The 27259-nt window shown below is 35.6% G+C and overlaps 1 protein-coding gene across 2 annotated transcripts; it reads left to right on the top strand.

The window, feature by feature from the left end:
* The first annotated feature begins 8912 nt into the window (after nt 1-8912).
* Nucleotides 8913-26921, top strand: LOC126707975 (glycerol-3-phosphate acyltransferase, chloroplastic). Of its 2 annotated transcripts, none has more exons than XM_050407751.1 (13): nt 8913-9397; nt 13866-13963; nt 16106-16192; nt 16351-16448; nt 18217-18274; nt 19682-19783; nt 19876-19937; nt 20039-20149; nt 22784-22862; nt 24470-24589; nt 24666-24779; nt 24956-25110; nt 26502-26921. In XM_050407751.1, exons 1-12 carry the CDS (start codon nt 9106-9108, stop codon nt 25091-25093), a joined length of 1359 nt encoding a protein of 452 aa, XP_050263708.1. In that variant the 5' UTR covers nt 8913-9105; the 3' UTR covers nt 25094-25110; nt 26502-26921. The 2 variants fall into 2 exon arrangements, with proteins under 2 accessions (XP_050263708.1, XP_050263710.1); XM_050407753.1 differs by having other exon boundaries at nt 8914-9397; nt 24959-25110.
* The last annotated feature ends 338 nt before the right edge of the window (nt 26922-27259 follow it).

Raw genomic sequence — 27259 nt, 5'->3', positions numbered from 1 at the left:
AATTTTTTCACAACTAGTGCATTATATATGTGGTAATAGTAATTTTTCACAACTGGTGCATTATATATGTGTTATTAGCGGTGGATTTATTTAAAAGTGATGCTACTTTTTTTAACATATAGTCACCTTAATAAGTTGTAATAAAGGTTGTGAAAAATTTTGTGACTACCATTGTGCTTTCTGTAGGACTTGGTTTTGAAGTATTCATATTTTGTCTTTTACTTGAGAAACTGTAAAACAAAAGTTTTTTCCTAGGGATTAATTTCCAAAAGTTATTGTTGTGCTTTGTTGCTCGAGAGAGAATTGCCAAAGAGAGGAAATTAGAGAAATAGAGGGAAAACAAACCTAGTCTTAGAGCATTTGCATTAGTTGATGCAAAATTTTTGTAAATTTGCATATCTAAATCCTACTTTTTCTATTTTACACATCTATTTTTACAAAACACTCACATCAGTTTATCTATTTTACACATTTATTCAATAAAATATTCATTTTTTTCAATTTTTTATTATTCCCTCCCTAACTACCCCTCTCTCTCACAGACCCATCAGTCCATCACTACCAACGATCACTCCACACCCAGCCACCATCATCAAGGAAAACCAATCCACTCAATATGAAACTCACCCAATCCGAAACCCATTCAATCCCAAACCCATTCATCACCCACCCAACCTGAAACCCAGTCAAGCCAAATCATCACCCACCTAATCGGCGGCAAGATCATCAAAACCCACCAATAAACCAGAAAAAACAAGCCGATCAAGATCAAAACCCACCGACCCACACTCACAATCAACCAAAAAACCAGCAACCAACAAATCGGAGCTAGATCGACGCCTCTGGCCTGAGCAAGATTGACGCCTCGCAGCACCGCCACCTCCTCGCGACGGCCACCACCATGCGCTCCATCCTCGCCTTCGAGTCCCTCCCCCTCACCCCGTCTACCCTTGAAGGGATTCGACGTGATCGAAGCTTTTGTGATCGGAGCTTATTTTCCTATGAATGATTGGTGGACTGAGGTGAGATCGGTGGACTGATTGATGGACTAGATCGGTGGATTAATCAATGGACTGAGGTGAGATCGGTGGACTAGATAATGAGAGAGAGGTGAGAGTGAGAAGCTGAGAGAGTGAGGTGAAGGAGAGAGAAAAAAAATCTAAAATATTAGATACAAGATCTACAGTAGTCGTGCATATATGCACGGTTAATGTAGCAAATGTGCAAATATGCACACTTTTAGAAGCACTGGTGTGGAGCATTTTTAGGCAAAATGTGTAAAATTTGTGTCTTTTTCTATTATACAAGACTTTGCATTAATTGATGCAAATGCTCTTAATCTTAATCTCAAATGAAATCTGAAAATTCAGGGGTGTTTGGTAGGATATTTTGAACAACAGTTTTTAGTGTTTAAACAACATTACACGTATTTTCATATATTTTTTTATCTACACATATTTTAAAAAAATAGAAACAAGCGTTGTTAGAAGAACATTTCCAAACAGTACTTCAATTTTTCAACACTCACTGAATGAATTTTTACAGACCATTTGCAGCTATTTCTAGCATAGGAAGTAGTTATATGATGACGTCATCATGTAACTAACTTCCTAAATTTTAGCTTACATATTTTCTTTATGTCTATCACGTGTACTTTTCCACCGCATGTTGCCACGTTATAATGTCATGTCATCATGTCACATGCCATATCATCACGTGCTACATTATACTTCCCCTTTTGAGAGAACTATTTGGGCTCTTAAAATTCCTTCTAACATAAAAATTTTCCTTTGAAAATCAAATGCTTGAGTAACTGCCTACTATCCTCAATTTATTGAAGCGTAAAGTTCCTGTGGATTCAATTTATCCTATTAGCAAACAATGTGATGAGTATGTGCTTCTTGTACTATGGTCCCGTGGAATGATGAATGATGTGATGTTTAAGGCAGGTTCTTCTCAGGTGTTTAATGGCTGATCTTGTAACCCGGTTAAAGTAAGATGCTATGACATTATTTGGGGTCACAGCTTGCATATTTGGAAGAGAATTGCTAAGTTTAGAACATTTTTATAACAGGTCATAGATGATGAGTTGTTATTAGTTTAATTTGAATTTACAACTTAAATTATTTTTTTGTCTACTTATAATAATCAATAACAATCTACCACTTATAATTTATTGTGAAAAAATTGTGGATATAACATTTAGAAACTCAGGGCCCGTTTGGTAATGTTGTTTTATTAACGTTGATTGTATTTTTTGAAAATACGTGTGGGTGAAAAAATGTGTGATAATACGTGTAATGTTGTTTAAAAACTGAAAACATGTACTTAAACACATGTATTAAACGGGCCTCAATTATTTGGGGTCACAGCTTGGGGGTATCTTACCGTATCAGCCAGTATTTTTCCTAAAGGAAGGTAAACTGGTACAAAAAAACCTCTTTATTTGTACCGCTCTAAATATTGGTTGATATTGGACAATACTAGCTATATTGGCAAATATCAAGTGATCCGGCCGACAAGTGAGAATCATTTGGTACAAAGATACAAAGGAAAAAAACAACAAATGTAGCAAAAACATGTACCAGAGCCCACATTGCCATCATGTTTCCGGTCACCACCTTCATGTCATTAATGCTTGCTTCTTCTTTGTTCGCCCTTAAATCTTCATCTTTATGCTTCGTTCGTTCTTTTTTCTTCTCTAATGTTTTCCTTTTACTTAGCTTAAAAGTATGTTTCATTTTATTTGATTTAATTAGGATGTTCACGGTGCGGTTCGGTATGGTTTTGGGTCATTTGTAGCATTGCACTTTGCGGTACGATTGAACCAAAATCATAATTGCACTGCACCATACCCCAATTTTGCAGTCACAAGTGCAGTGCGGTGTGGTTTTGTGCATTGTACAAATGTGCGACTTGGTCAGTTTTTGGTTGATATATTTTTTTAAATGTGACAGCCAATTACTAGTTTACTATTGTAGTGGGCCTTTTTGGTTAAAGTGGGCTGGGTTGCCTCCTGCGATATGGGGCTCGAGTGTTCTGAGTATGGGAGTTGAGACCAGTCCAATTGGAACTCAACTTGGTCCAGCTTGTGCACAAACTATGCCTCGTCTGTCAGGAACACGCTTACGGCAGGCAAAACTGTTTCAAGTGAGTTGCGGCAGACAGATACGGTAATAATAATAAAATCAAATACTTTGAGATCTTTATTAAGGTGAACAGTTAAACCTCATTTAAAAGAAAAGAAAAAAAGATAACCACGGTCTTAATCAATAATCGTTTTATAAGAAAAGTGAAAGGGAACAAATGGATGGTATGTGAACTTGCTGAGAGGGTAAATAAATTAGATTAAGTTTGATTCGTAAGACCGAAATCAGAAAGGAAGAACACCTCTTCTCAAAGTGAATAATCTCAGGGAGATCCTGCCGTAAAAATTAATCACTTTAAGGGAAGTGGACCTGAGTGGTTAGCACCCGAGAACATCTTTTGTTTCTGGCAGAGGGCAGGATTTTGAGAGGGAGAGAAGGAAATGAACCTATTGGTGCATGCCTACCGTTCTCACTCTCTATCTTTTTCTCTCCTTCCTTTCTAATATTCCCTTTTTTTCTTAATCCTTTTTTTCTATTTCCTGGTTTTCAAGTTTTCAAAATACCATAGTACTTACTATTGTTATTGTGTTGTTCCGTTCTCCCTTTTTCCTGTACACGGCAAGGGCCTCTTTATAGTGTCTGTCGTGACCGGATTTTACTATTTTAGCCTTTAACCACCTTTATTTGGTCTGAGTGTACCTGCTGACCACCACTAGTCCGACTGTGAGCCATTGCTAGACAAAAGAAGGTTATTTTGTTTGTTTGTCTGCCGTGGCACCCTTTTCTGCTACGGTGCGGGTACCCTCTCTCTCCCTATCCCTCATAGTATGCACCTAGTGGTTCCAGCTCAATTTTGCCCGTTCGGGTGGTGTGTCATCCCAATAGGACATTTCCCCCAAAAAAGCCCTAGCAGAAACCCCAAAATAGGTTTTCCCCTCTCCCCACCACCAAATCATACCCTCTTACTTTTGACCCATGACCTCACCGTGTCCTGTATTGGCTGGGTACAGGCTGGTAAGGTCTGGGCCTTGCGCGTGCCTCTCTTCCATGTATGTCCAAAATCTGCCTGCTGCTCATACATCTGCCATGGTTAGTCTGCACAGTTTGCTGTCCGTTCTTGATCATTTTCTGGTTTCCCCTTCCTTTATGGCTTGCCCTATTTGGGGCTAGGCCTTGTTTGATGGTGGGCTTTGCTTTTTTCCTCAACCCACCCTTCTTCCTGCTACTATCTCCTGCCATATCACTCTATCATTCCTGCAACGGAGTTTGTTTTGTTTCAATCTGGTTGAACCCCTTTGGGCCTGCCGTTTATTCTTCCCCTAATGGCCCAGCAAGACCATTGGTTCTTGTGTTACATTACTAGTGGGCTCTCGTGTCCCATTTGCTTTACTTTGGGCGTCCCAGGCACGTTTGCTTTCCGGCATCCTCAGCCCTTTTTCTAACTTCGCATCACCATGGGTTCTTACTGAATTCTTTGGGCTTCCTCGGCCCAATTACGTTATTCCTCATCCTTGGGGTTTATGGGCTTGCCATCAACCCCTTACTTTTTTTGTTTTCATTACTTTGGGCCTACCGCCACCCATTCTCACTTTTCCACATCATATACTGCCCATGGTTTGCTTTTTTTCTCTTTCCGGGCTCCTTTAAGCCCATTTACCTTTTCAAGACCCATCTGCTTGTCTTATGGGCCTGTGATCCATTATTCCTGCTGCTTGGACTTAATGGGTTTTCCATCCATTTGTCAACTCCTTTCTGCCTGTGCTGTTGGGCTTCTCCTTTCTACTTGGGCTTCCGAAATGGCCATCAACAACTATTAATAATCATGATAATATGACAGTAAGTTAAGATATATATATATATATATATATATATAAACAAGAAAAGAACACAAATATATGCAAGTTAAAAAAAAAATCCATGACAGTAAATTATACACAATTATGTATATTAAACAAATATAACATGTAACACAAAAATTCCTAACAAGCAACAACCATAAGGTCCATAATAGTGTACCATATACACCGCTAGTCATGTCTACTAAGAGTGAGAGGGTATTTGGAAGTGAATGAGATTTTTAATTTTTAATTTTGTATTTGACCAAAATGAAGTTGTTTTTAATGTGAAATTGGAACACACTAATGCTAGGCTTGCCACTTACATTATATAATATTAAACTAGTAATAACTAATAAGTATTTAATATAAAATAAAAATATATATGAATGTAGTGCAATGTGGTTTTATATGGTTTTCTTATCATAAAATCGCATACCGCACCACACAATGTGGTGCGGTGCAGTTCATTGCCACTTAGGTGCGATGTGGTTACTTTATTTTGCCAGCGGTTTTGGTCGATTTGGGTGCAGTTATGCGATTTGATGAACACCTCTAGATTTAACTGTCATTTTGTATTGTGTGCTATGCGCTAACTCTTTGACCGCTTGGCTCCACCATGTGAACTTTGAAATTCAAAATAACTTTTGTGCTACACACAACCATCCGACAAAGACTCAAAAAATGAAAAGAGGTTTTGTCATTTGTGTGTTTTATATTTGAGAGCTGCTACGTCCATAATATTTTCACAACAAAATGAAGTTGTTTTTAATGTGAAATTGGAACACACTAATGCTTGGCTAGCCACTTACATTATATAATATTAAATTAGTAATAAGCATTTGATATAATATAAAAATATATATAAGTGTAGTGCAGTGCAATTTTATATGGTTTTCTTATCATAAATCCGCATACTGCACCACACAGTGCGGTGCGGTTCATTGCCACTTGGGTGCGATGCAGTTACTTTATTTTGCCAGCGGTTTTGGTCGGTTTGGGTGCAGTCATGCGGTTTGATGAACACCCCTAGATTTAACTATCATTTTGTATTGTGTGCTATGCGCTAACTCTCTGATCGCTTGGCTCCACCACATGAACTTTGAAATTCAAAATAACTTTTGTGCTACACACAACCATCTGACAAAGACTCAGAAAATGAAAAGAGGTTTTGTCATTTGTGTTTTATAATTGAGAGCTGTTATGTTCACAATATTTTCATAATAAATCATAAATGACTAGTTGTTATTGGTTATAATTTGAACCTAACAGTGAAATTACTTTTCTACCCACCAATAATAACCTGTAACAACTTGCTACATAGAATTTATTGTGAGAATATTATGGATATATCATTTTTCTTTATATTTTTATGAGTTGATTAAGGGGTGCTTTAATGAGCCTGGTTAAAGGACATATCATTTCTCTTTATATAAAAAACCAATTGGTGTTAATAAAAATAAAAAGAATAAAAAAAGAAAAGAAGAATGATAGAAAAGTGGGAAATGATCCTCAATGCGAGTGTGGCAGCCACAATAAGTTCCCCCATTGACTTACACGTATATTCAAATTATCTACCACGTGTTCTTTTTTTCTCAATCCAAAGCCAAAACCAAAACCATCTCCAGCTTTTTGCCTTTTCTAAGTTGTCTCATTTGTAATCATATATACTACCTACAAGAGGATAGTAAGTCTATTTTATAAATATTTTCATAATTTTATCTTAATTTTATTATGTGGCAATTTGTGAGCGGTGAAAATAAAATAGTGGGTCCATATGAGTCCACGATTTCACCATTCACAAGTTATCATGTAGCAAAGTTGTGAAAAAATTTGTAGCACTAGACTTACTTACAAGAGGATTTTCCTTTTTGAACTAAATTTTTATGTGGTTCAGAAATACTCTTAAACTTTATGTTTAACAGAGATAAAACTGGAAAACAACTTGTTAAAAATATATTTCCAACTCCACTAAAAAAATACCTACAAAATAAGACACTCTCCTATTAATCCATGTCTTCGAAACAAACTTTAAAAAAAAAAAAAAAGGTGTAAATGCACTTTTAGTCCATATATTTTGCATCTTTTCCATTTTGGTCCCTACATTTTCATTTCATCGCTTTTAGTTCCTAAATCAATCAACGCGTTTCATTTTAGTCCTTATCGTTACTCACTTAACAGAAATTGCTGATGTGGCAAATGGAGTGCACTGTTGCCACATTAAATGCTGACGTGGCCAATAAAATAATATTAAAAAATGCCACGTCAGCATAAAATAATGATTAAAAAAGACATATAAGCATCCATATCAACTTTTGATTTTGAAAATTAATTTATCTATTTTAACAAAATAAAAATTGAAAAAAAAAACAAAATTAGAACCTAAAATACACATGAATTCAGATCTGGTCTCATCTTAAACATGAACAAGAAAGAACAAAAAACCAAAATATTCAATCACATGAACACAAACCCAGAAAAAACTTCAACCTAAAACTTCCTTATCAAAAACTGATTCCCCCAACCATTCTAAAAGATTCTCCAAGCTTTCTCTCTCTTCCAAAACTCAAAACTTCCTCTCTCTTCCAAAAAACGAAGATCTCTCTCTTCCAAAACATGTTCATGGCCAAAAGCTTCGAGCTCTACCTCCTTGCTCATCGCCATCGCCATCGCCACCGCCACCACCACAATTGGTTGTGGTGCTTTTTTTTCTTTCTCTGACTGACCCATTCTCTTTATCTCTTGATTTTGCTCAAATCCAAACCCAAACCAAACCCAAATGCCTTAAGCTCCTCGCTCAGATCGGTGCTTTGCTCTCTCTATGTGGCTCAGACCGATGTCTTTCTCTCTTGGTGGGTCTCTTTGTCTCAGACCGATGTCTCTCCCTCCCCAAATCCCCTTAATGCTCGCCCCTCCTTGTTTCCTCCCTTCTCCACAACCTTCTATAGTTTTGATATGGGTTTAGAGAGACGCTAAGATCGGTGTGGTGGTAGTTGTGAAACAAAAATCGGTGGTGGTGGTCGATGATTGTGAAGCAGTGGTTAGTTGGGTCCAGTGGTGGGTCCAAGGGTGGGTTTGTTGTTGGAGTGGGTTGTGGGGGTGGGTTTGTTGATCGTTGATTGCTAGGTTTGAGATGTTTTGGTGTTCTTGTTGGAGATCAGTTTGTATTTGTGTTTAGTTGACAAGAAAGGGTAAGAAAATCCTAAAAAATCTGAGTTTGTGTTCTTATATTTAATCTGGGTTTGTGTTCTTATTTTAATTTTAATTTTGCTTTGTGTGGGTCTGGTTGAGCTGGGTTTGTGTTGGTATATGTGGATTGATTTTGTTTTGGATAATTTGGTTTATGTATATATACATAAATGGATTGATTTTATTTGTACAATATTCATTTATGATTTTTTTTGGTTTGATTTTCTTGTGTTCTTATGTTTGATTTTATGGGTTTGTATGATTTTTTTTGGGTTTGTGCTCTTCTGTCTTTTTGATGAAGAGGATGACAGATCTAAATTCATGTATTTTAGGTTCTAATTTTGTATTTTTCATTTTTTATTTTGTTAAAATAGATAAATTAATTTTCAAAATCAAAAATTAATGTGGATGCTTATGTGTCTTTTTTAATAATTATTTTATGCTGACGTGATATTTTTTAATATTATTTTATTGGTTACGTCATCATTTAATGTGCTAAAAGTGCGCTCCGTTTGCCACATTAGTAATTTTTGTTAAGTGGGTAATGGTAAGGACTAAAATAGAATGCGTTAATTGATTTATGGATTAAAAGTTATGAAATGAAAATGTAAGAACTAAAATGAAAAAAAGATGCAGAATATAAGGATTAAAAGTGCAAAAAAAAATTATAATATTAGACAAAAAAAAAGAAAAAGAAAAAGAAAAAGAAAAAGAAAAAGAAAAGAAAAAAAGCACGTGCGCCCGCCAATCCCAATCCCAAACTCTATGCTCTGTGGTGTCTATTATTACTAGTCTCCCAGAGTGTGAGTCCAGTGGTAGTAGTCTCATCACTCTCTCTCTCTTTCTCTTTCGCTCTATCAAATTTCAATCAATCTTCAAACTACAAAATCTACACACATAAGCAACCTTTTAGAAAGTAGAAACAAATCCAAACTCTTCCCCGATTTTTTTCTCTCCACAAAAAAAAAAAAAAAAAAAATAATAATAATAATATGTTTATCCTCTCTTCTTCTCCGCCAACCACCACATTCTTCACATCCACAACCACACCCAAAGCTAGGGTTTCTTTTTCTTTTTCTGTGCGATTCTGTACTCGGAGACAACCATTTCCGTCTCTTTTTCATTCTTTTAAAGCTAGTGCCACGGCGGAGATGCTTCAGGACAAGGAGTCTTCCTCCTCCTCCTCCTCCTCCTCGTCGCCGGCGCCGCCACCCGCGGCTACTACTTCGTCCGGAGAAACCAGCAAGGACTCCCGCACATTTCTCAATGCCACCACTGAACAAGGTTCGCTTCCCTCTTCTTTCTTTTCTTCCAGCCTAAATTATTTCTTTACTTTCTCTTTTCTTTTCTGCTGAGAAAAATGTGGTGGAGTTAACAAAGACTGAGATTCTTAATTACTTTCTTTGTTCTTTACTCTCACTTCTCCTTTTTTTTTTTTTTTTTTTGGGTTAGTAGCATCACTGCAGTGTTCTATCAGTATCGTTTCGAGTTCTTATCAACAGTTACGCAACTAAATGCGGTTGCACCAGATTAGTGTTTGTAACTAACAAATAATTGATTCTGTTTATAAATTAGTTATCATTGTCCAGAGATGACAAATTCATATTCAGTTCCTCTTAGTTTCGTAAAATAGAGTGCATTTTGAAATTCACATTTTGAGGCATAGGAAGAAATAAAGATATGTTGAATTTTATAAATATATGCTACATCTTTAATTTAAAAAAAAAGAAAAAAAAGCCTAATATGTTAAGTGAAGATGAAGAGATTTTGTTTGAAAAGTGCATATCATTACGCCGATGTTTTTTGATTTAATAAAGAGATATGTTTCTAGAAATACACCGATGTCTTATCCTATCAAAATCTATGTAAATCCTATCTCAGAATTCCCTTTTGTGTACTTCTTATACATTGTTTATTACTTTTTAAGTATAAACATGAATGCGATACATGTCTATACTTAAGAGGCCGTGCTATTTAAGTTAGTAATTTATGTATATCTTAGCATTGATTTGTGTCCATCGCCCCAAGATCGCTTAATTTGCATTTCTCCATAATGAGTGGTCCGGTAACAAGGGGCCATTTTTTGAGTTGATAATTTTTGAATTCCAAGAGATAGATGGGAGAGTTTTTAGTTTGTTGGTTCATCAGGGTAAAGAGAGTTTTTAGTACGAGCCATTGGTTCTTGAGTTCTGCTTGGATTTTATGACAGATGAGAGAGAGAAAGAGAGAGAGAGTTTTGAATTAAATGACATTTATGCCAGAGAATTTTTCATGTGGGTTTCAAAAGGGGATGAACTTCCACTTGTCAGAAAATATTTTGCTATACTTTCTACTTTATGAGTCACACTTTGTTGTATTGTGTATTAGTGGTTATTCTAATCATGGATATAAATCATTGTATGATTTAACATTTAGTAATACTGTCCTAAATTGAAATATAGGACTGAGAAATCGATGATGCTTATAGAAAGGGTTGGTGATAGGTGATAGGTGTTAGGTGATATCAGACCTTGCTCTATTTGTTTAAAAAAAAAAAAAAATCCAAAGCTTGCTATTTTGTAGTGGATGTCAGGGAAATGTGGGAATAAACCTATTCAAGTATTTACATCTTCAATTATAACTAAGAAAATTATTTAGAACAAATACAGCCTGTAAGTTGGACCTTACATTACTTTTTTTGGGCGTGGATCCTATTTTATCCCGAATATTGTCTATGTTTGGTTATTTGTTTAGCCATAATTCAGGCTGACACTTTACCCAATAAATTAAGATATATATATATATATATATAATTTATTTATGAAGTTTTTCTTTTACAGTGGCTGCACATATCATTACCATATTTGTCGGGAATACATTCAAGTCTGTTTCTGTAACTGTTGTACCATGCGCTAGGGTCTGAGACTAAAACGTCTAAGGTTGGTTTATTGAATCTTGACTTCTACCAGGCTGATCCATGTATTCAATTCTGGATTTAGAGGCCTGAAGAAAGTTGACCTTTGTTTGCTTTTCCAAAAAAAAAAAAAAAAAAACTGTCCCCATCCTCTAGGCCTTTTTGGTTGGGCTTCTCCGATAGTGCTTGAGCTTTTAATTAGCAAAAGCTACTGGTAGACTGTTTGGTAACTCAAGGGTGTTTTAGTTTTTTGTTGATTTCATAAAGCAGCTTGGTCTCTTTAGGTTTGAAATCCAGATCAAGGGTTGCTTTTTTAAAGCAGTTGCAGCTTCTTGAGCCCTCCCAACTGGCCCTTACTCTTATTAATTTTCTCTCGGTTTGTCATGATAACACATAAAAATGGAAAGTAATTAATTTCTAACAGAGGTTAGACAAGGAAAAAAAAAAAATAAATAAAGAAGGGAGGTTCATGAAGCCAACTTTGTTCAGTATTTTGGCTCATCGAGAGATGAGAATAAATAAGGGGACAGTTTAAATAATCATTGATTAACACTATTCGATATCTATCTAAGTTATTGAGGACATAGAAAAATTCAGTTAACTCATTCACAATAAATGAATAGAATGCTCTTGGGTATGAACATAAACTGCTTAGCCTGTCAGTTGTGAATGCACTTGGATTACCTTGGTTTTGAGGGTTGTTACTAGCTTGGACAATGTGGTTCTTTGTGGTTGGCATTGGAGATTTGGTAGAACTGATAAACTAGCCCATAAGGCCTCTCCTCTGTGTTTTGTTACAAGGCAATAGCCATCCATTTGAGGGTGAGGGCTGTGGAGTGAAGCTTGATGGAGCTTTTTTTTTTGATAGGTAAGAAACAAGTATATTCAAAAAACACTAGCATATCAAATGTACAAGAAAAGAAAGAAAAGTACAAACAAAAAGAAGAAAAACACTAAGAACAAAGAAAAAGAGAGCTAAGGAAGAGCGGAAGAGAATCACTAGATGTGAGTCCCTAAGCCCTAGCCCAATAAAAAAGGGAACCAGAAAAGAGAGCGAGCATTTGGTCATCGGATCTATCCAAATTCTCAAATGTCCACCGGTTGTGTTCCCTCCAAACACACCACATCAGACACAATGGAACTAAATTCCAAATGTGAGATGAACGCTTCCCCAACCAATTTCACTAGCTAAAAAGAAGATCTGACACCGTACCAGAGGGGACCCATGAAATCCCAAAGATTCTATAGACAAAGCATCACAACTGATAAGCCTTTCCACAATGTAACAAGAAGTAATCCACTGTCTCCCCACAACACCGACACATAATACACCAATCAACGAAGTCATAGCCCTTAAGCCTCAGATTATCTCCTGTGAGAATCCTATCCCATGCCGCTGTCCAAACAAAGAAAGAGACATGCCGGGGTGCCTTAACCTTCCAAATGCCTTTACAAGGAAAGACAATGGGAGAAGAACCATGTAACTTGTGATAAAAAGAGCGGATAGTAAAATCTCCTTTCTTTGACAACTTCCATCTCATGCGATCACCCTCAGTTACAAGGGGTTGATTGGAAGCCAAGAATCGGAAGAACTCATCCATCACATCTGCCTCCCAATCATTAGGACCCCCAAATGAAGCGAACATCCCAAGTTCTCCTATTCCCCTCTCCTTGGCATAACAAAGAAGATTCTACGGAAGCTTCCTTGTTTGTAGCAAAAGTGTGCAAGATCGGAAAAGCCAACTAGAGAGGAAGGTCTCCACACCATCTGCCTGTCCAGAATTTCACTCTAACCCCCACCCCAACCTTAAAGTGGACATTTTTGTGAAACATTTCCCATCCCATCCGAATACTTCTCCACAGACCACACCCATGAATACCCCTTCCCAACTTAGAGGTCCATCCCCCCCATTCTTCCCCAAATTTCAAAGCTACCACCCTCCTCCACAGCCTATTCTCCTCTATCCCAAAGCGCCAAAGCCACTTTCCAAGCAAGGCTTTATTGAATGTGGTTAACTTCCTAATACCCAAACTGCCATTAGCCATAGGCATGCACGCCTTATCCCAACCCAACAAATGTGTCTTAGTGTCACCCCACAAGAAGTCCCTTTGTAGCTTCTCAATTTTGTTTGCCACATGTGTAGGAATGGTGAAAAGAGGTAAAAAGTAAGTAGAGAGGCTAGATAATGAGCTTTTAAGCAATGTCAGTCTGCCACCTTTTGACAAATACAATTTCTTCCAACCTGCTAACTTTCTTTCAATTTTTTCTAATATAGGGTTCCAAATAGAGGGGGCTTTATGGGACGCCCCCAATGGCATACCAAGATAAGTCATAGGCAGGGACCCAACCCTACAACCCAATATCTCTGCCAAAGCATGCACATTATTTACCTCTTCTATAGGAACCATTTCGCTCTTAGCTACGTTCACCTTCAAACCGGTCACAGCTTGAAAACAAAGTAGCAACAATTGAATATGTAGGATTTGCTGCACCACTGCCTCACAGAACAAAATGGTATCATTCACAAACAGCAAATGCAAAACACATTCCCCCTCTACCCCTCCTGCCATCTACCCTAAAGCCACGAAGTAATCTTGCCCCCTCCATTCTCTTCACCATCTTACTAAACACCTCCATCATAATTAAAAATAACATGGGAGACAGCGGATCCCCTTGTCTCAAACCTCTAGAGCTGCCAAAGCAACCTTTTCATACTACTATTATTCATGGATGGTTAAAGTGGATGCTAGGCGTTTTTGTTTTTCTTTTCTAGATTTTCTGGTCTCTGTATTTATTTATTTATTTTTTGTTCTTATCTCCTACATTTTTTAATGACTTATGTTGAAATTTTTCTGCAGAATTGCTGGCAGGAATTACGAAGGAAAGAGAAACAGGAAGACTGCCTTCAAGTGTTGCTTCGGGGATGGAAGAATTGTACCACAATTATAAAAATGCAGTAAATAAATCTATATTCCTTAACTCATTTTTGACAGATTACATTCACATATGTTGTAGAACCACTAGTATTTTTCTTTTCCTTTCCCATTATGTAAACTGCATAGGCATTATGTCTTAACTTTCTTCCTGGGAAAAAGAAGTTTATGGTGGTATAATATGTAGAACTGTTCAGTTGTACATAATTAAATATACAATCTAATTCCTATCTTTCAGGGAAAAAGAAGTGTATGGTGGTGTACTTTGTACAATTGTTCAGTTGTACGTAATTAAATATACAATTTAACTCCCAATTTTAAGATAGTTTATAGCTTCTAGTTTGTTGCTTATAATTGGAGCAAAATACTATGCAGTCGTGAAAGAGAAAATATAAACACTTCTTGATTCAAATGAATGCTTGAATGTGCAATTAAAACTTAATAATAGAGTATTTTTCTTTTATTCAATTTCACTTGATTAAAGAAACTACTTTCTATTCTGGTTGACATTCTATGGCCCATATATGTGCATGACTGCCTTCAACTGTTGCTTTGGGGATGGAAGAATTGTTCCACAATTATAAAAATGCAGTAATAAATCAATATTCCTTTACTCATTTTTACAGTATAAATTCATATATGTTCTAGAACCACTGGTATTTTTCTCTTCCTTTCCCTTTAAGTAAAATGCATAGGCATTATGCTTTAACTTTCTTCCTGGGAAAAAGAAGTTTATGGTGGTTTACTGTATGCAATTGGTTAGTTGTACATCACTTAATATACAATCTAACTCCTATCTTCCAGGGATAAAGAAATTTGTGGTGGTATAATGTGTACAATTGTTCAGCTGAACATAACTAAATATGCAATCTAACTCCTATCTTCTGGGGATAAAGAAGTGTATGGCAGTATACTGTGTACAACGTTCAGTTGTACATAACTAAATATACAATCTAACTCCCAATTTTAATATAGTTTTCAGCTCTAGCATGTCATTTATAATTGGAGCAAATACTATGCAATCATGAATGAGGAAATAGTAATACTTCTTGATATTAAATGAATGCTTGAATATGCAATTAAAACTTCAAAATAAAGGGGTTTTTTTTTCCCGTTCTTCCAAGTTCATTTGATTAAGAAAGAAGTCACTTTCTATTCTAGTTGACACTCTGTGGCAGCCCATATGTGTGTGTGCGCGCACAAATGAAATACTTTTTAACATTAAGGCAAATATGCAGTGATTGATATATGGAGAACGTGCAAAACAAGTTTAAGACTTCAAATAACCTAAAAAAACTAAGTTTTACCTGAAAGATGGTTAGTACTTATTAGAAAAGCTGGACCTAAAGTCTCCTTCATCGTTCTACACCTTCTCATGATCATGTGACCTGTATATGATTAACAAAAAGTAACTGATATGCTAATTCTTAAATCTATTTGCTTGAAGTTTTCTTCTGATCTTCCAATATTTCCTAATGTTGGCCAGTGTCGATTAGTTTTGTTTATGGCATATGTGATTGACATGTATTTTGGCGGGCTTGTCTGTTTATGCAACTGCATCAACAGTTTACTTCTACTGTTTTTGTCACAAGTTATGATTAGTCAATTATGCTTTTAACTAATGAGGGTAAAGGCCATGGCAATCATGGTTTTTTAAAATGATTCACCCTGTAATCATAATATCCATATTTAATCAATTCGGATAATGTCATGATCAGTTCCATAGTTGAAGCTTCTGTAATGCTACTTTTTTATTGTAAATTGTCAAATATTTGATAATTTATGTGACCTTGACTGCTGTACCAATGATTGTTCTCGTTATTTTGTTGCATTTAATGCTACTTCTAGTTAAAATTGTATTTTGGTTTCATGCTTTATTGTTATTTAAAACTTCTGAATGTTGGAGAACATGCAATTAGTGTAGGATTATTTTTCAAATTTCCTTTACAAGGACAAAGACAAGTTTTCCTCATTTAGGGTTATATCCTGCAAATTTAATATACTGATGCACCCTTGTACAACATGCTGTGTTCATGAGCTATAGCTCAAATTGTACCTTTCCCCGTTTTAAGAACAGGTGGAAGGTTAAGGACCCAATGGGTGCTTATGTAACTTACCAATAATTTTTTTTTAAAAAGTTAAATTTGTGAGCTGTCATGTTTCAGGTTTTCCAAAGTGGAAATCCAAGGGCAGATGAGATAGTACTGTCAAATATGGCTATTGCGTTTGATCGTATGTTCTATGATGTTGAGGTAATTTTTAACTATTTACTCTATCATTATGTTTTTATAGCTTAAAAAATATGTCCATCTCCAGTCTGCAGATTTTTTTTTTTTGACAAGTCAGATATTGGATACAAGTTATCAGTTTTTATGAATCCTTTGTATGAAATATTATAGTACTTTTTCAGGACCCTTTTGTCTTCGAACCATTTCACGAAGCACTGAGAGAACCTTTTGACTACTACGTGTTTGGTCAAAATTATATCCGTCCTTTAGTTGATTACAGGTGAGGTGACAATTAGTGCTTCTTTCCCCATATGGTTTTGTTGACAAATCTTGATTTGGTTTTCAATCAACTACCTGAAATTGAAGACTTCACTCGTTTTATGTTTTTCTACACGTTCATATCAGTAATATGTCATTCCTCTATATTAATATGCATGCGGTTGCTGAATATCTGTTGTTTCATGAAGTACATGTGGTCTTTAAGTATGATAAACAAAGACGCTTAATGTAGAGATTATTTGTTGGGAGTTATGTCTGATGGCTATAAGATCTTAAATTAGTTCTCGTTACTTGGGAAATGGTATTGTTGAGTTATTATCTGAGTGTGCTTAGGATCTTAAGTGGATCAAGTTCATATATATGTATTGAAGTACATAACTCATGTATGCTATTTGCTTCTTATTTTATTGCTTTCTATGATCTAGTAATGAGTTGCACATTTGTTCACCTCCTTTTTAATCTCTTACCATTTTTGTTTATTTCATTATTTTTTGTTTGGTTGGTTTTTTCTTTTTTGGTGTTAATTGTGACTATCCACTTTAAACTCTAAACTATACAATTTTGCAATTGACATTTTAATTTGAGATTAATTTGTAATGTCCTCCATCACCAATGTTAGGATTAGCAAATTAGTGGGCTCTAAGGTGAAGATAAAAAATTAATGGGAATTGATTTGTTAATTTTGACATATTTCTGCAACTCACAACCAAATTAGCCCATTAATTTGTTATTTTTTTTTATGTTGATTTTGGATGGTGAAATGGAAATTGCATATTAATATCAAATTAGGGTGTTATTGCAATAATTTCTAGTTTAGAGTGGACATTGGAAGTGTCCCCATAGTTTAGGGTGGATTCTGTGATTAACTTTTTTTCTTCTTTTAGATTTTTTTTTTTTCAATATAATGTTCATGTCATAAGTATGACTAATCCAATGTGTTGTTTAGATAACAGAGTGATAATGTAGCAGCTTTGTATTTTTAAACTCCTTAGGATTTAGACCAATTCTAGAATGCTTAGAGTGCCCATATTTGTGAGCATGCAAGCATTTACATAAATACATATTGTGATGCCTCTTAGTTGTCTTAAAAAGGTACAACAAAACGCAAAAGCTGATGTTGCTTGGTTGTGGTTTGCATGTCTTGGTAGTGGTTTTGGGATTTGAATACCCTCCATCTGCATAATAAGGGTCTGTTTGAAAACAGCTTATTTAGCTTTTTGCTGAAAGTGTGCTCGTATATACTTGTACCTTGAAAAAATTTGAAATTGTGAGTAAAAGCGGGAAAAAGTGAGGTTTTAAAAAGCTGTACATAAAGTTAAAAGTTAAAAGTTAAAAGCTAAAACTTAAAACTGATGCCAAACTCACCCTAAGTAGGCTTCTGTCTAGCTTTCTCATCATATGAGTGATCATTGTAGTATGCGTAGATATCGCATAATCTCAGATTCACACTAGATGATTAAGTTGGAAACAGTGAATCCTCCTGTAGATCTTTGCTCTGATTGAGAGCTAGTTGTCTATTTCTGTATTCCATCACAGCACTGTACTCAGCTTCTCATCTTTAATGGTTGTAAAAGTTTAGCGTTCTCTTTTCTTTCAAGTCTTCTGTTCTTATCCTGCTTACTTATAATGGAATTTACTGGAATAATTAACTTGTAATCTAATACTGAAACCAGTGGCTACTGTTTTGCAATCAACATGTATTGAGAATTTCATGTGCTTTGGGGCCCCTAGTGTTTACCTTAGCTCTGACTTTATAGTCTTTGATGCAGAAATTCATATGTTGGCAACATTTCCCTTTTCTATGAAATGGAAGAGAAGCTTCAGCAGGTTCCTATTTTCAATATTCCAGTTTATTTTTGTATACGCTGCAGCTAATAGTTGAATTCTTTTCAGTTATCTCTTTCTTGCCAAGTTAAAAAAATGTAGCTTCCTCCTAGTATGTTGTGCTTTTTTCTTATGTGTTTGTATGGGGGCTGTTTAAGCTAGTAAGTAGATGTGCATGCTGAAGTCTTATAGATGATTTTGGGTATGATGAACATAGGGTATGTGCATGACTCCAAAAAGAAAAATCGAAGAAAAATTCAATGTGGTCAGTATTTACTTTTTACCATGTAGCGTTTTTGAAAAGGAAAATTTTTAGGCAGGCTACTTCAATAACTGAACCAACATGATAACTTGAGGAAGCGTAGGCTTATTGTTATTGACTGGTGTTGCATGTGTAAGAGGGCAGGGGATTCTATTAATCATTTACTCTCGCATTGTCCAATAGCCAGAGTTGTGGCGTATGGTATTTACACTTTTTGGGGTTACTTGGGTTATGCCAAAGGATGTAGTGGAGTTTCTAGCTAGTTGGCCAGGCAAATTTAGAAGACAGAAATGGGGTGATAATGGTCCCCCACTGTTTGATGTGGTGTATATGGAGGGAGAGGAATGCTCAGATTTTTGAAGGAACCGAAAGATCGATTCAAGACTTGAAGATTTCATTCTTCTGTTAGGGTGGACATATGCATTGGGTCTCTTCTCTTTTAATTCTTTGTCTGATATGCTTTATAGATGTAGTTTTACACTTAGTTTTTTTATTGTTCTCATACTTTCTTTGGTACACGTCTTGTTTGCGTTGTTTTTTGTATTTGTTATTTCTATCAATGAAGTTTATTATTTATCAAAAAAACTGAACCAACATTAGCTTTTCATTGCAGGTTTTGTTTAGTTCCACTGGTCTATGGGTTGATTGTGTTATGAAATTGAGAGCTGTTCTTGGTTGGTTAGTTTGGGGTTAAAGGCTTAAACTGTTCAAAGTAACTGGTGTGAGTTGTGTGGGGGACTTTCATAATTAGAATCTTTCTGCAATGTGCTTCCTTTACTATTCTAGGCTATGAGACTAAGGCTAGCATTTAGCATTGATGCTAGCTGTCCCAATTGCTTTTGTGCATTAGTTGTGTGAGATTTGGATGGTAAGAGTGCCCAGATGTTTCTCTGGTATGCTATATGCTATTGCTAGCTGTCTCAACCAGTCCCAATATGTTTTTCACAGTTCTATTGATCAATGCCTGTTCAAGTGATGGGTGAAGAAATAGAACATCATAAAGAATTATCTGCTTGTTTAATGGCCTGTTATATGTGCTTATTTTTAAAGTATTTTTTTATGCTTGCCAGTATTTAATCTTCAAATATTTCTTGATGTAGAAGTGGCTTTTTTGGGATGTAATAAGTAACTCTTATGATTGATTGCAGGGTCACAATATTGTCTTGATGTCAAACCACCAAACTGAAGCTGACCCTGCTATCATTGCATTGTTGCTTGAAGCAACAAACCCACGTATTGCTGAGAACATGGTGAAACTTTTCTTTTCCCCTTTCAAATACAGATGCCATTGTTGTGCATTTGGAAATGTTGGCATAACAAATTTGTACTTCATGTACTGCAGACCTATGTAGCAGGGGATAGAGTTTTAATAGATCCTCTTTGCAAACCCTTCAGTATTGGAAGGTGATTTTGAAATTTGTAGATATATCATATAGTTATCATGCTCCAGTTCCCATTTAAAGTTTCATGAATTTTATGTTATCATCCTTTTTAAATTTTCCTAGGAATCTTATATGCGTGTACTCGAAAAAGCACTTGACTGATATTCCTGAGCTTGTTGAGATGAAAAGAAAAGCAAACACGCGAAGTTTGAAGGAAATGGCTTTACGTTTAAGGTATCTCTATTTCTTTGCTCTGTTTGTCTGATTGAAATCATGGATATGATATCTGTGCATATAAGGAATAAGTACAACTGGATTTTATTTCTTATTTCTGGTCATCATGGGTATCTTTGCCATTTATATTTTTTACTCATTCTTGTCTTTCTTCAGAGTAAACCCTTTTTTTTTTTTTATAAGTAAGAGAAATTTTTTTGCAAAAATGACTACTTCATGCGGCACGTAGTAGCGAAAAGAATTATAAACAAAAAATTATGTACAATAAAAAAGAGAATCTATAAACATTGGAATGGAATCACTATAGGTGAGTCCCCAAGCATGAGACCAATCAAACAAAGTTGATGTAGGGAGCCAAAATTTTATTCTTTAATTTGCACTGAATTTTGTTTTTGAATTTGGTTATTAATCTTCAGGGTTTTAAGGGGTTTAATTAGATGTTTTCCATATTGGTGTAATGTCTAAATCCTATTTAATTAGTACTCCTGTAATCGAGAAGAGGCAGATGAGTTTGAATATGAATTTTATGATGAGTTAAGAATATTTCTCCTTCTTTGTTCTCTTTGTTTGGTGGTGATGCCTAGGGTTTGTTGGCAGATTCTAGGCGGTGAAGCCTAGGATTTGTTTTGTTTGTTCCTTTTATGCATCTTTTATCTCCATTTTCCTACTTGTTCTGCATCAAAAGTCCCTACGAGCAAGGCTAGGAGCTGATCCCCTGTAATCTCCAAGCCCTCAATTGTATGATTATTATGCTCCCTCCAAATGATCCACATCATACGCAGCAGTGCCAAATTCCAAATGTTTGACATTTGACAATACTTCCCTAACCAGTTCCTCCACCCAACCAAAAGATCAAAAACCCTCTATGGTAAAACCCAAGAGACACTAAAAGATCTAAAAATAGAACTCCATAACTAATAAGCCCCCTCACAATTAATCAAATGATGGTCAACAGTCTGCCCACTACACTGACACTTACAACACCAATCCACTATATTTTCTTCATATTTCATTCAATGAAGTGTAATGTTTATATGATTAGCACTTCTAAATTAGTCGCGTGGGAGAAAGTTTGTTTATCGATGGAGGAAGGTGGTTTGGGGATAAGGAGGGTGGGGTTGTTTAATCAAGCCTTGCTTGATAAGTGGTTATGGTGCTTTGGGAAAGAAGATCACAGGTTATGGCATCAAGTTATAGCAACCAAATATGGAGTGGATAGTGGGGGTTGGTGTACTAGGGATGTTCGAGGGACCCATGGTTGTGGACTGTGGAAGAATATTAGAGCAAGAGCTGAGAGTTTCTTTAGACAGGTGGAGTATGCTGTGAGGGAAAGGCCACCGTATTCGTTTTTGGTATGACCCTTGGAGTGGGCCTATCCCTCTAAAGGATCTCTATCCAGATCTGTTTGCTTGTGCTGTTTCCAAAGGAGCTTGGATTTCTGATTTGGTTGTTTCTAATTTAGAAGGGGGTAATAGAAGCTGGAATTTACAGTTCCATCGAGCTTTTCATGAAAGGGGGGTAGAGAGAGCATATTCTCTGCTTAAGCATCTTTATTCTAATATGCCAAGGGGTGAGAGAGATGATTCGTTGACTTGGAAGTTGAATCGTTCTAGTGCCTTTGATGTTTGCTCTTACTATAACTTGCTAGCTGATCCGGATGGCTCTTCTTCCACTTCTTTTCCCTAGAAGAACATTTGGAGTACAAAGGTACCTAAAAGGGTGTCTTTCTTTTTATGGACAATAGCTAGGGGTAGTATTCTTACCATTGATAATCTGGTTCTTAGGCGATTACCACTGGTTAATTGGTGTTGCATGTGCCGATGTAATGAGGAAACTGTGAATCATCTTCTACTCCATTGTAAGTTTGCTTATGCCTTGTGGAGTGAAGTTTTTTTGATATTTGAAATCCAGTGGGTGATGCTAAAGATAGTAGCCTCCCTTCTTTTTGGCTGGAGGAATTGGCCGGGGAAGCATTCCTCTAATATTTGGAAGATGGTTCCAGCTTTTTTGATGTGGTTAATTTGGCGGGAGCGTAATAATCGTACTTTTGAAGATATTGTGAGATCAATTGATCTTTTGAAGCCTATACTAGTTGGGACCTTATTTAAGTGGGGTAAAATTTGGGGTTTTGCACAATGTATTTCCATTTCTGAATTTCTTCTTTCTATTCGTATCTCTTCCTAAGGTACTTGTATTCGTTTTAAGTTCTAAGTGTTCACCATTGTGAACAACTGAACATGGTGTCCTTTTTATGAAATAAATCTTTGATTACCTATAAAAAAAAAAGTTTTGGAATTGTTGATTAGGTATAAGCAATACGCTTTCACCCACATACACCTTCACACATACTTTCTCTGTTGATTTCTATCTTTTGGTATAATGATCTCCTTTTTGTCCCTTTATGGCTTTATCTGAGCTCATCCTGATCCTTCAACTTAGAGCATATAATTTTTTACTATTGCTTATAGAAGTAGGGAAGTTGTTATTGTTGCTCGAGTGTCTAGATGTTTATTGTGTTTATTCTCTTATATGACTTCAATACAGAGCATGCTTCTTAGTTTGATGGTCGATTTTCTATAAATTCTGGAAAATCTCCATTCTGGTCTTCTATCACTTAGGTGCTTCCTGATACAGGGGTGGATCACAACTTATATGGATTGCTCCGAGTGGTGGGAGGGACCGACCGTATCCTCACACAGAAGACTGGTATCCAGTAAGTTTTTTCATCTTCAATACTTCTTTGCGAATATATTTGGGTTTGTTTCTTATGCCTTTTAGGATACGTCTATGTAAAAAAGATACGTCTAGGTAAAAATATATTGGAATTTAATGTTAGTTTCATTGTGACCCTGGTAGGGTGCCGAACAAGGTTTGTAGAAGTTGTTTAGGGATTTAGGAAGAAAAGCAGGAAAAACTCTATGTTTCACCACTTAGGTTTGCTTGAAATCACCACCAAGCCATTTGAAAATTTCAATGGAAGTTCATGAATCAGGTCAAGCTCTCTGCATTGGGGTACAGTGCTTATATACACTCCAAGGACTAAACTCTTAACACTAATTGATGTGTGCCAAAGCCCATTTATTGAATTATGAAAATAATATTGACTCTAGCAAATTAGATAGAATAGTAGTAGCCTAATTAGCTATTTTTTTATGAATAATAAAATTGTATTAAATAAAAAAAGAGTCCGTCAATAGACAAGAAATATACTAAAGATAGCTACCAAGTCAAGAAAATGACCAACTACCAATGAAAGCAAGAAAAGTAGAACATGAATGGTTGAATAACACAGCCATTCAGTCAAACAAAGCATGCAGAAGGAATAGTTTCAACTCCGTTGAAGGCCTCTCTAACCTTCAAATGCTCTATGATAGTCTAACTAATTATACCTAAAATAATTCCAATGGACCAATAGTAAAAATACAGTTGACTTCCAATATAAAAAAAAAAAAAAAGTTTTTGCAGTTCGTGCATCATTCAACTCCCTCCACAATTTCTGTTTCCTTGTTGAAACATTGCCAAACTCTGTTTCATTCCATTGCATTAAATCCGATTTTAGCACTTTAAACTTCATGGCCTAAATATAACTAGGAGTCCCCTGAAACCAATAAGCCTCCCACCAAGATTTCACCTTTTCCACAAAACCCTCTGCTTTTAACCACATGTTTTCGAAACGAAAGGGTCTATGCCCATGTTATTGATTCCCTCCTTCTAACAGAATAGGAAAGTGATCTGCTAAAATTCTAGGTAACCTTCTTTGAGAGATGCAAGTAAAGTAAACCTCCCAATGATGGGAGAAAAGAAAACAATTGATTCTAGAACCTGAGGAAGAATTAGACCAAGGGTAAAACCCCAAATACGAGACCCATCAAACAAGGTCCCAACTAGCAAAGACTTCACCAGATCTATTGGGCTCTCAATATCTTCAAAAATACGTATATTATGTTCCTACCAAATTAACCACATGAGACACGCTGATACCATATTCCAAAATTTTGAAAACTGTTTCCCCAACCAATTCCTCGAAGCAAACAGTAGAGAGGCTAAAGTCTTGGGCATCACCCACTGAATCCCAAACAACAAAAAAACTTCACTCCATAAAGCATGCACACAAAGTTATAGTGGAGCAAAAGATGGTCCACAGTTTCCCCATCACAACTACACAAGCAATCAATTAACAAGTTAATATGTTATTTATCTGGCCAAAGAAGTTAGTTCATATATATATATTTGGAGTTCTTTTTGTATGACATGTTATCCCATTTATTTCCATTTTTTGTAATGTCATTAAATTCTTCTATACTGATATAAGGGGGTCAGGCACCCTTTGATACTTCTTCAGTGGACAATATGAGAAGGCTAGTAGAACACTCTGGTACCCCAGGGCATATATATCCAATGGCATTATTGTGCCACAACATAATGCCCCCTCCACTCCAGGTATCCCTTTGTCTTTGACTTGGCATCTTCTCTGTTATATTTTTTGTTTGCTGTGAAGAATATTTGTTGTTTCCAGGTAGAAAAGGAAATTGGAGAGAAAAGAGTCATCTCATTTCATGGGGTTGGATTATCAGTGTCACCAGGCATCAGCTTCTCTGATATTGCCACTGCCTGCGAAAACCCCGAAGAGGTTGGTTCCATTTAGTATACTGGTCTCTCTCTTACCTGGTTTAATATATGGTTCCTGAAATTTACATTCCATTTAGTATACTGGTCTTTCTCGTATTGGTTTCCAAAGAGCTTCATGCACATTATTTATGTGATTTTACTTTGATTGATTATTAAAGAGCTGGCTGTTCACCTTAGCAGGCTAAGGACCTATACACACAAGCTGTCTATAATGTCGTGATGGAGCAATACAATGTGCTCAAATCTGCTATTCATGCCAAACAAGGACTGGAAGCATCTACACCAAGTGTCTCTTTGTCACAGCCCTGGAATTAGTTAACCTTTTTAATCAGGTACCTTAGCTTATTATTATTATTATTTTTTGGCAATATATTTTATTAGAAGGTAAGGAAATTGCTCAAGTACACACACGTAGGATACTAGAGAGATACCTGAAATCACATATAATTGGGTACTTAAATCTTTTTAAGTTCATCAATTGGGTCCTATGCACAAAGATTTTAGTTTAAAGAAACAGTTGCTTTCATTAAAGCACAAATACTTCCATGAAAATGGGTTTGTTTACCAAGAACAATATTGAAGATCAAGCTGGAATACTTGTGGTCATTGTCTTTAATATCATTGCTTGTAAATAATTAGCCCTTGGGAGTATTTAATATGGCAGATATATATCGGTGAATATTTAATTTAGTGCATAATGATCAATTAAAATTTATTATATACCCTTGCATTCTAGATTTGTCAAATATGAACTGATGAGGACGGTACACCTTATTAGATTGGGTTTCTTATTTAGTTAGATAGTTTAGGATTCCATTTTATTTTGAGTTCAAATAAGGTTTTGATGATTAGATAAGGATTAGCCTTTTTTTTTTGATAGGTAATAAAACTTTTATTGAAAAAACTGAACATCATGTTCACGATAGTGAACACTCTGAACAAGGAAAAATACAACCAAATCAAGAGCTAAAAGAAAGAGAGAGTAAAAACTTAGACAAAGAAATACAACTCGTACAACCCCAAATACAAGCCCAAAGAAACAAAGCACCGAAAAGAAACGACTTTAAGAGGTCTAAGGGTCTATCCTTGTCTTCAAAAAAGGATAGCCTTTTAGATTATTATTAGTTTAGAGTTAGTTATATGGTTTATGAATTTTTATTCCTGCAAGCTCTATATAAAGGCTTCAGGTGGTTTATGTATGTTTTATTAGACGATTGATTTATGACATATTGGAGATTTTCCAATAGTTGGGTTCTGATTCCTATAAGTTTTTTTTTTTTCTTGGTGCTGATTCCAAGCACCCCTAAGTTTTTATCTTTTAATTTTCTTGTTCTTTTATTTTTCTCTTGATTGTCCTGCATCATGAACTGAGTTGATAAGAGATGTAAGAATTCAAAACTGATTGGAAGTAATTCACACCCTTTGCAAATCACTTAAAGCATATGTTAAGAAAATGCTATTGCATGATTTATTTTTCTAGGGATGTTTCTTGGCTGGAATACTCTCTCTCCCAAGCCTATCATAATTATTATTTTAATTGTAATGGAGGATTTTAAAAAAAAAAAAAAATATATATATATATATTTTCTTTAATCTCAAACTTTAAGATTAGAATTGCTAGTAGGAAGCCAGTCCATACAGAGGTAGGGAGAAGTCATAAGAAACTCTAAATTGTAGCTGTTCTTCTGTTATATTTTAATTAATTTCCTTGGTTGTGTTACAGGCTAGGACCCCTATTTTTAACATACTTTTGTAATTCAACTAAGCCGCTGCCCCATTAATACAAGCGTGCAATGTGAAAGGAAGCCCTACATCCATGTCCCTTGATTACTTGATGGATATTTGCCACACATCTCCTGGGCTTTTTTTGGGCATATGTTGGAGTAGAGATGAATTCATCAGAATCTGGAACTGTGTTGGAAGTTCAAATTTTCAGCTTCAGGTTCCAGTGTAGTTGTACAGATCTGTGATAGGCAATTTACGTGTATATTTTGCTCAAATTTTATACATCATATCTTGTATTCAAACTAGATGCACAATTTTCTTCTCTCTCTCTTTGAATTACACTATCTTGAACTTTTCACAATAAGGTCAGTATCTGGAAGTATTTGAACATGTGCTCAAGAAGCAAAGTTTTTACCTATACGGCTATTCGCCAAGCATGATTTTGTATAGAATGAGATGGCGAGTTTTCTTAAGTGGAAAGATGGGATGACAGATAAAGTGAGAAAGCCACTAAATTCAAAGCCATGAAAAAAGAAAGAGAAACTATAATAGGGCACATGAAAATGGATGTAGATACTTTTTTGGTCCTTAAATTTTATCAAAACTTTATTTTTTGTTCTTAAACTAATGAAAAATTTGTCTCTAAACTATTGAAAAAAAAAATTTCTTTACAATTTGATCAAGTTTAAGGACCAAAAAAGTATTTTACCATTTTTAATCATTTGAACTTGATATCTTGATTTTGAGGGTATTAAA

Source organism: Quercus robur, chromosome 12 (genome assembly GCF_932294415.1).
Source record: "Quercus robur chromosome 12, dhQueRobu3.1, whole genome shotgun sequence".
Lineage (NCBI taxonomy): Eukaryota > Viridiplantae > Streptophyta > Magnoliopsida > Fagales > Fagaceae > Quercus > Quercus robur.
The sequence above is the reverse complement of the archived record's forward strand: the minus strand, read 5'-3'. Positions and strand labels throughout refer to the sequence as shown.

Excerpts from the sequence above, each read along its gene's own strand:
- LOC126707975 (XM_050407751.1), top strand. The coding sequence starts at position 9,106 with ATGTTTATCCTCTCTTCTTCTCCGCCAACCACCACATTCTTCACATCC. Across the intron at positions 16,193-16,350 it reads GTATGTTCTATGATGTTGAG|GACCCTTTTGTCTTCGAACC; the intron begins GTAATTTTTAAC and ends GTACTTTTTCAG. Across the intron at positions 16,449-18,216 it reads CGTCCTTTAGTTGATTACAG|AAATTCATATGTTGGCAACA; the intron begins GTGAGGTGACAA and ends TCTTTGATGCAG.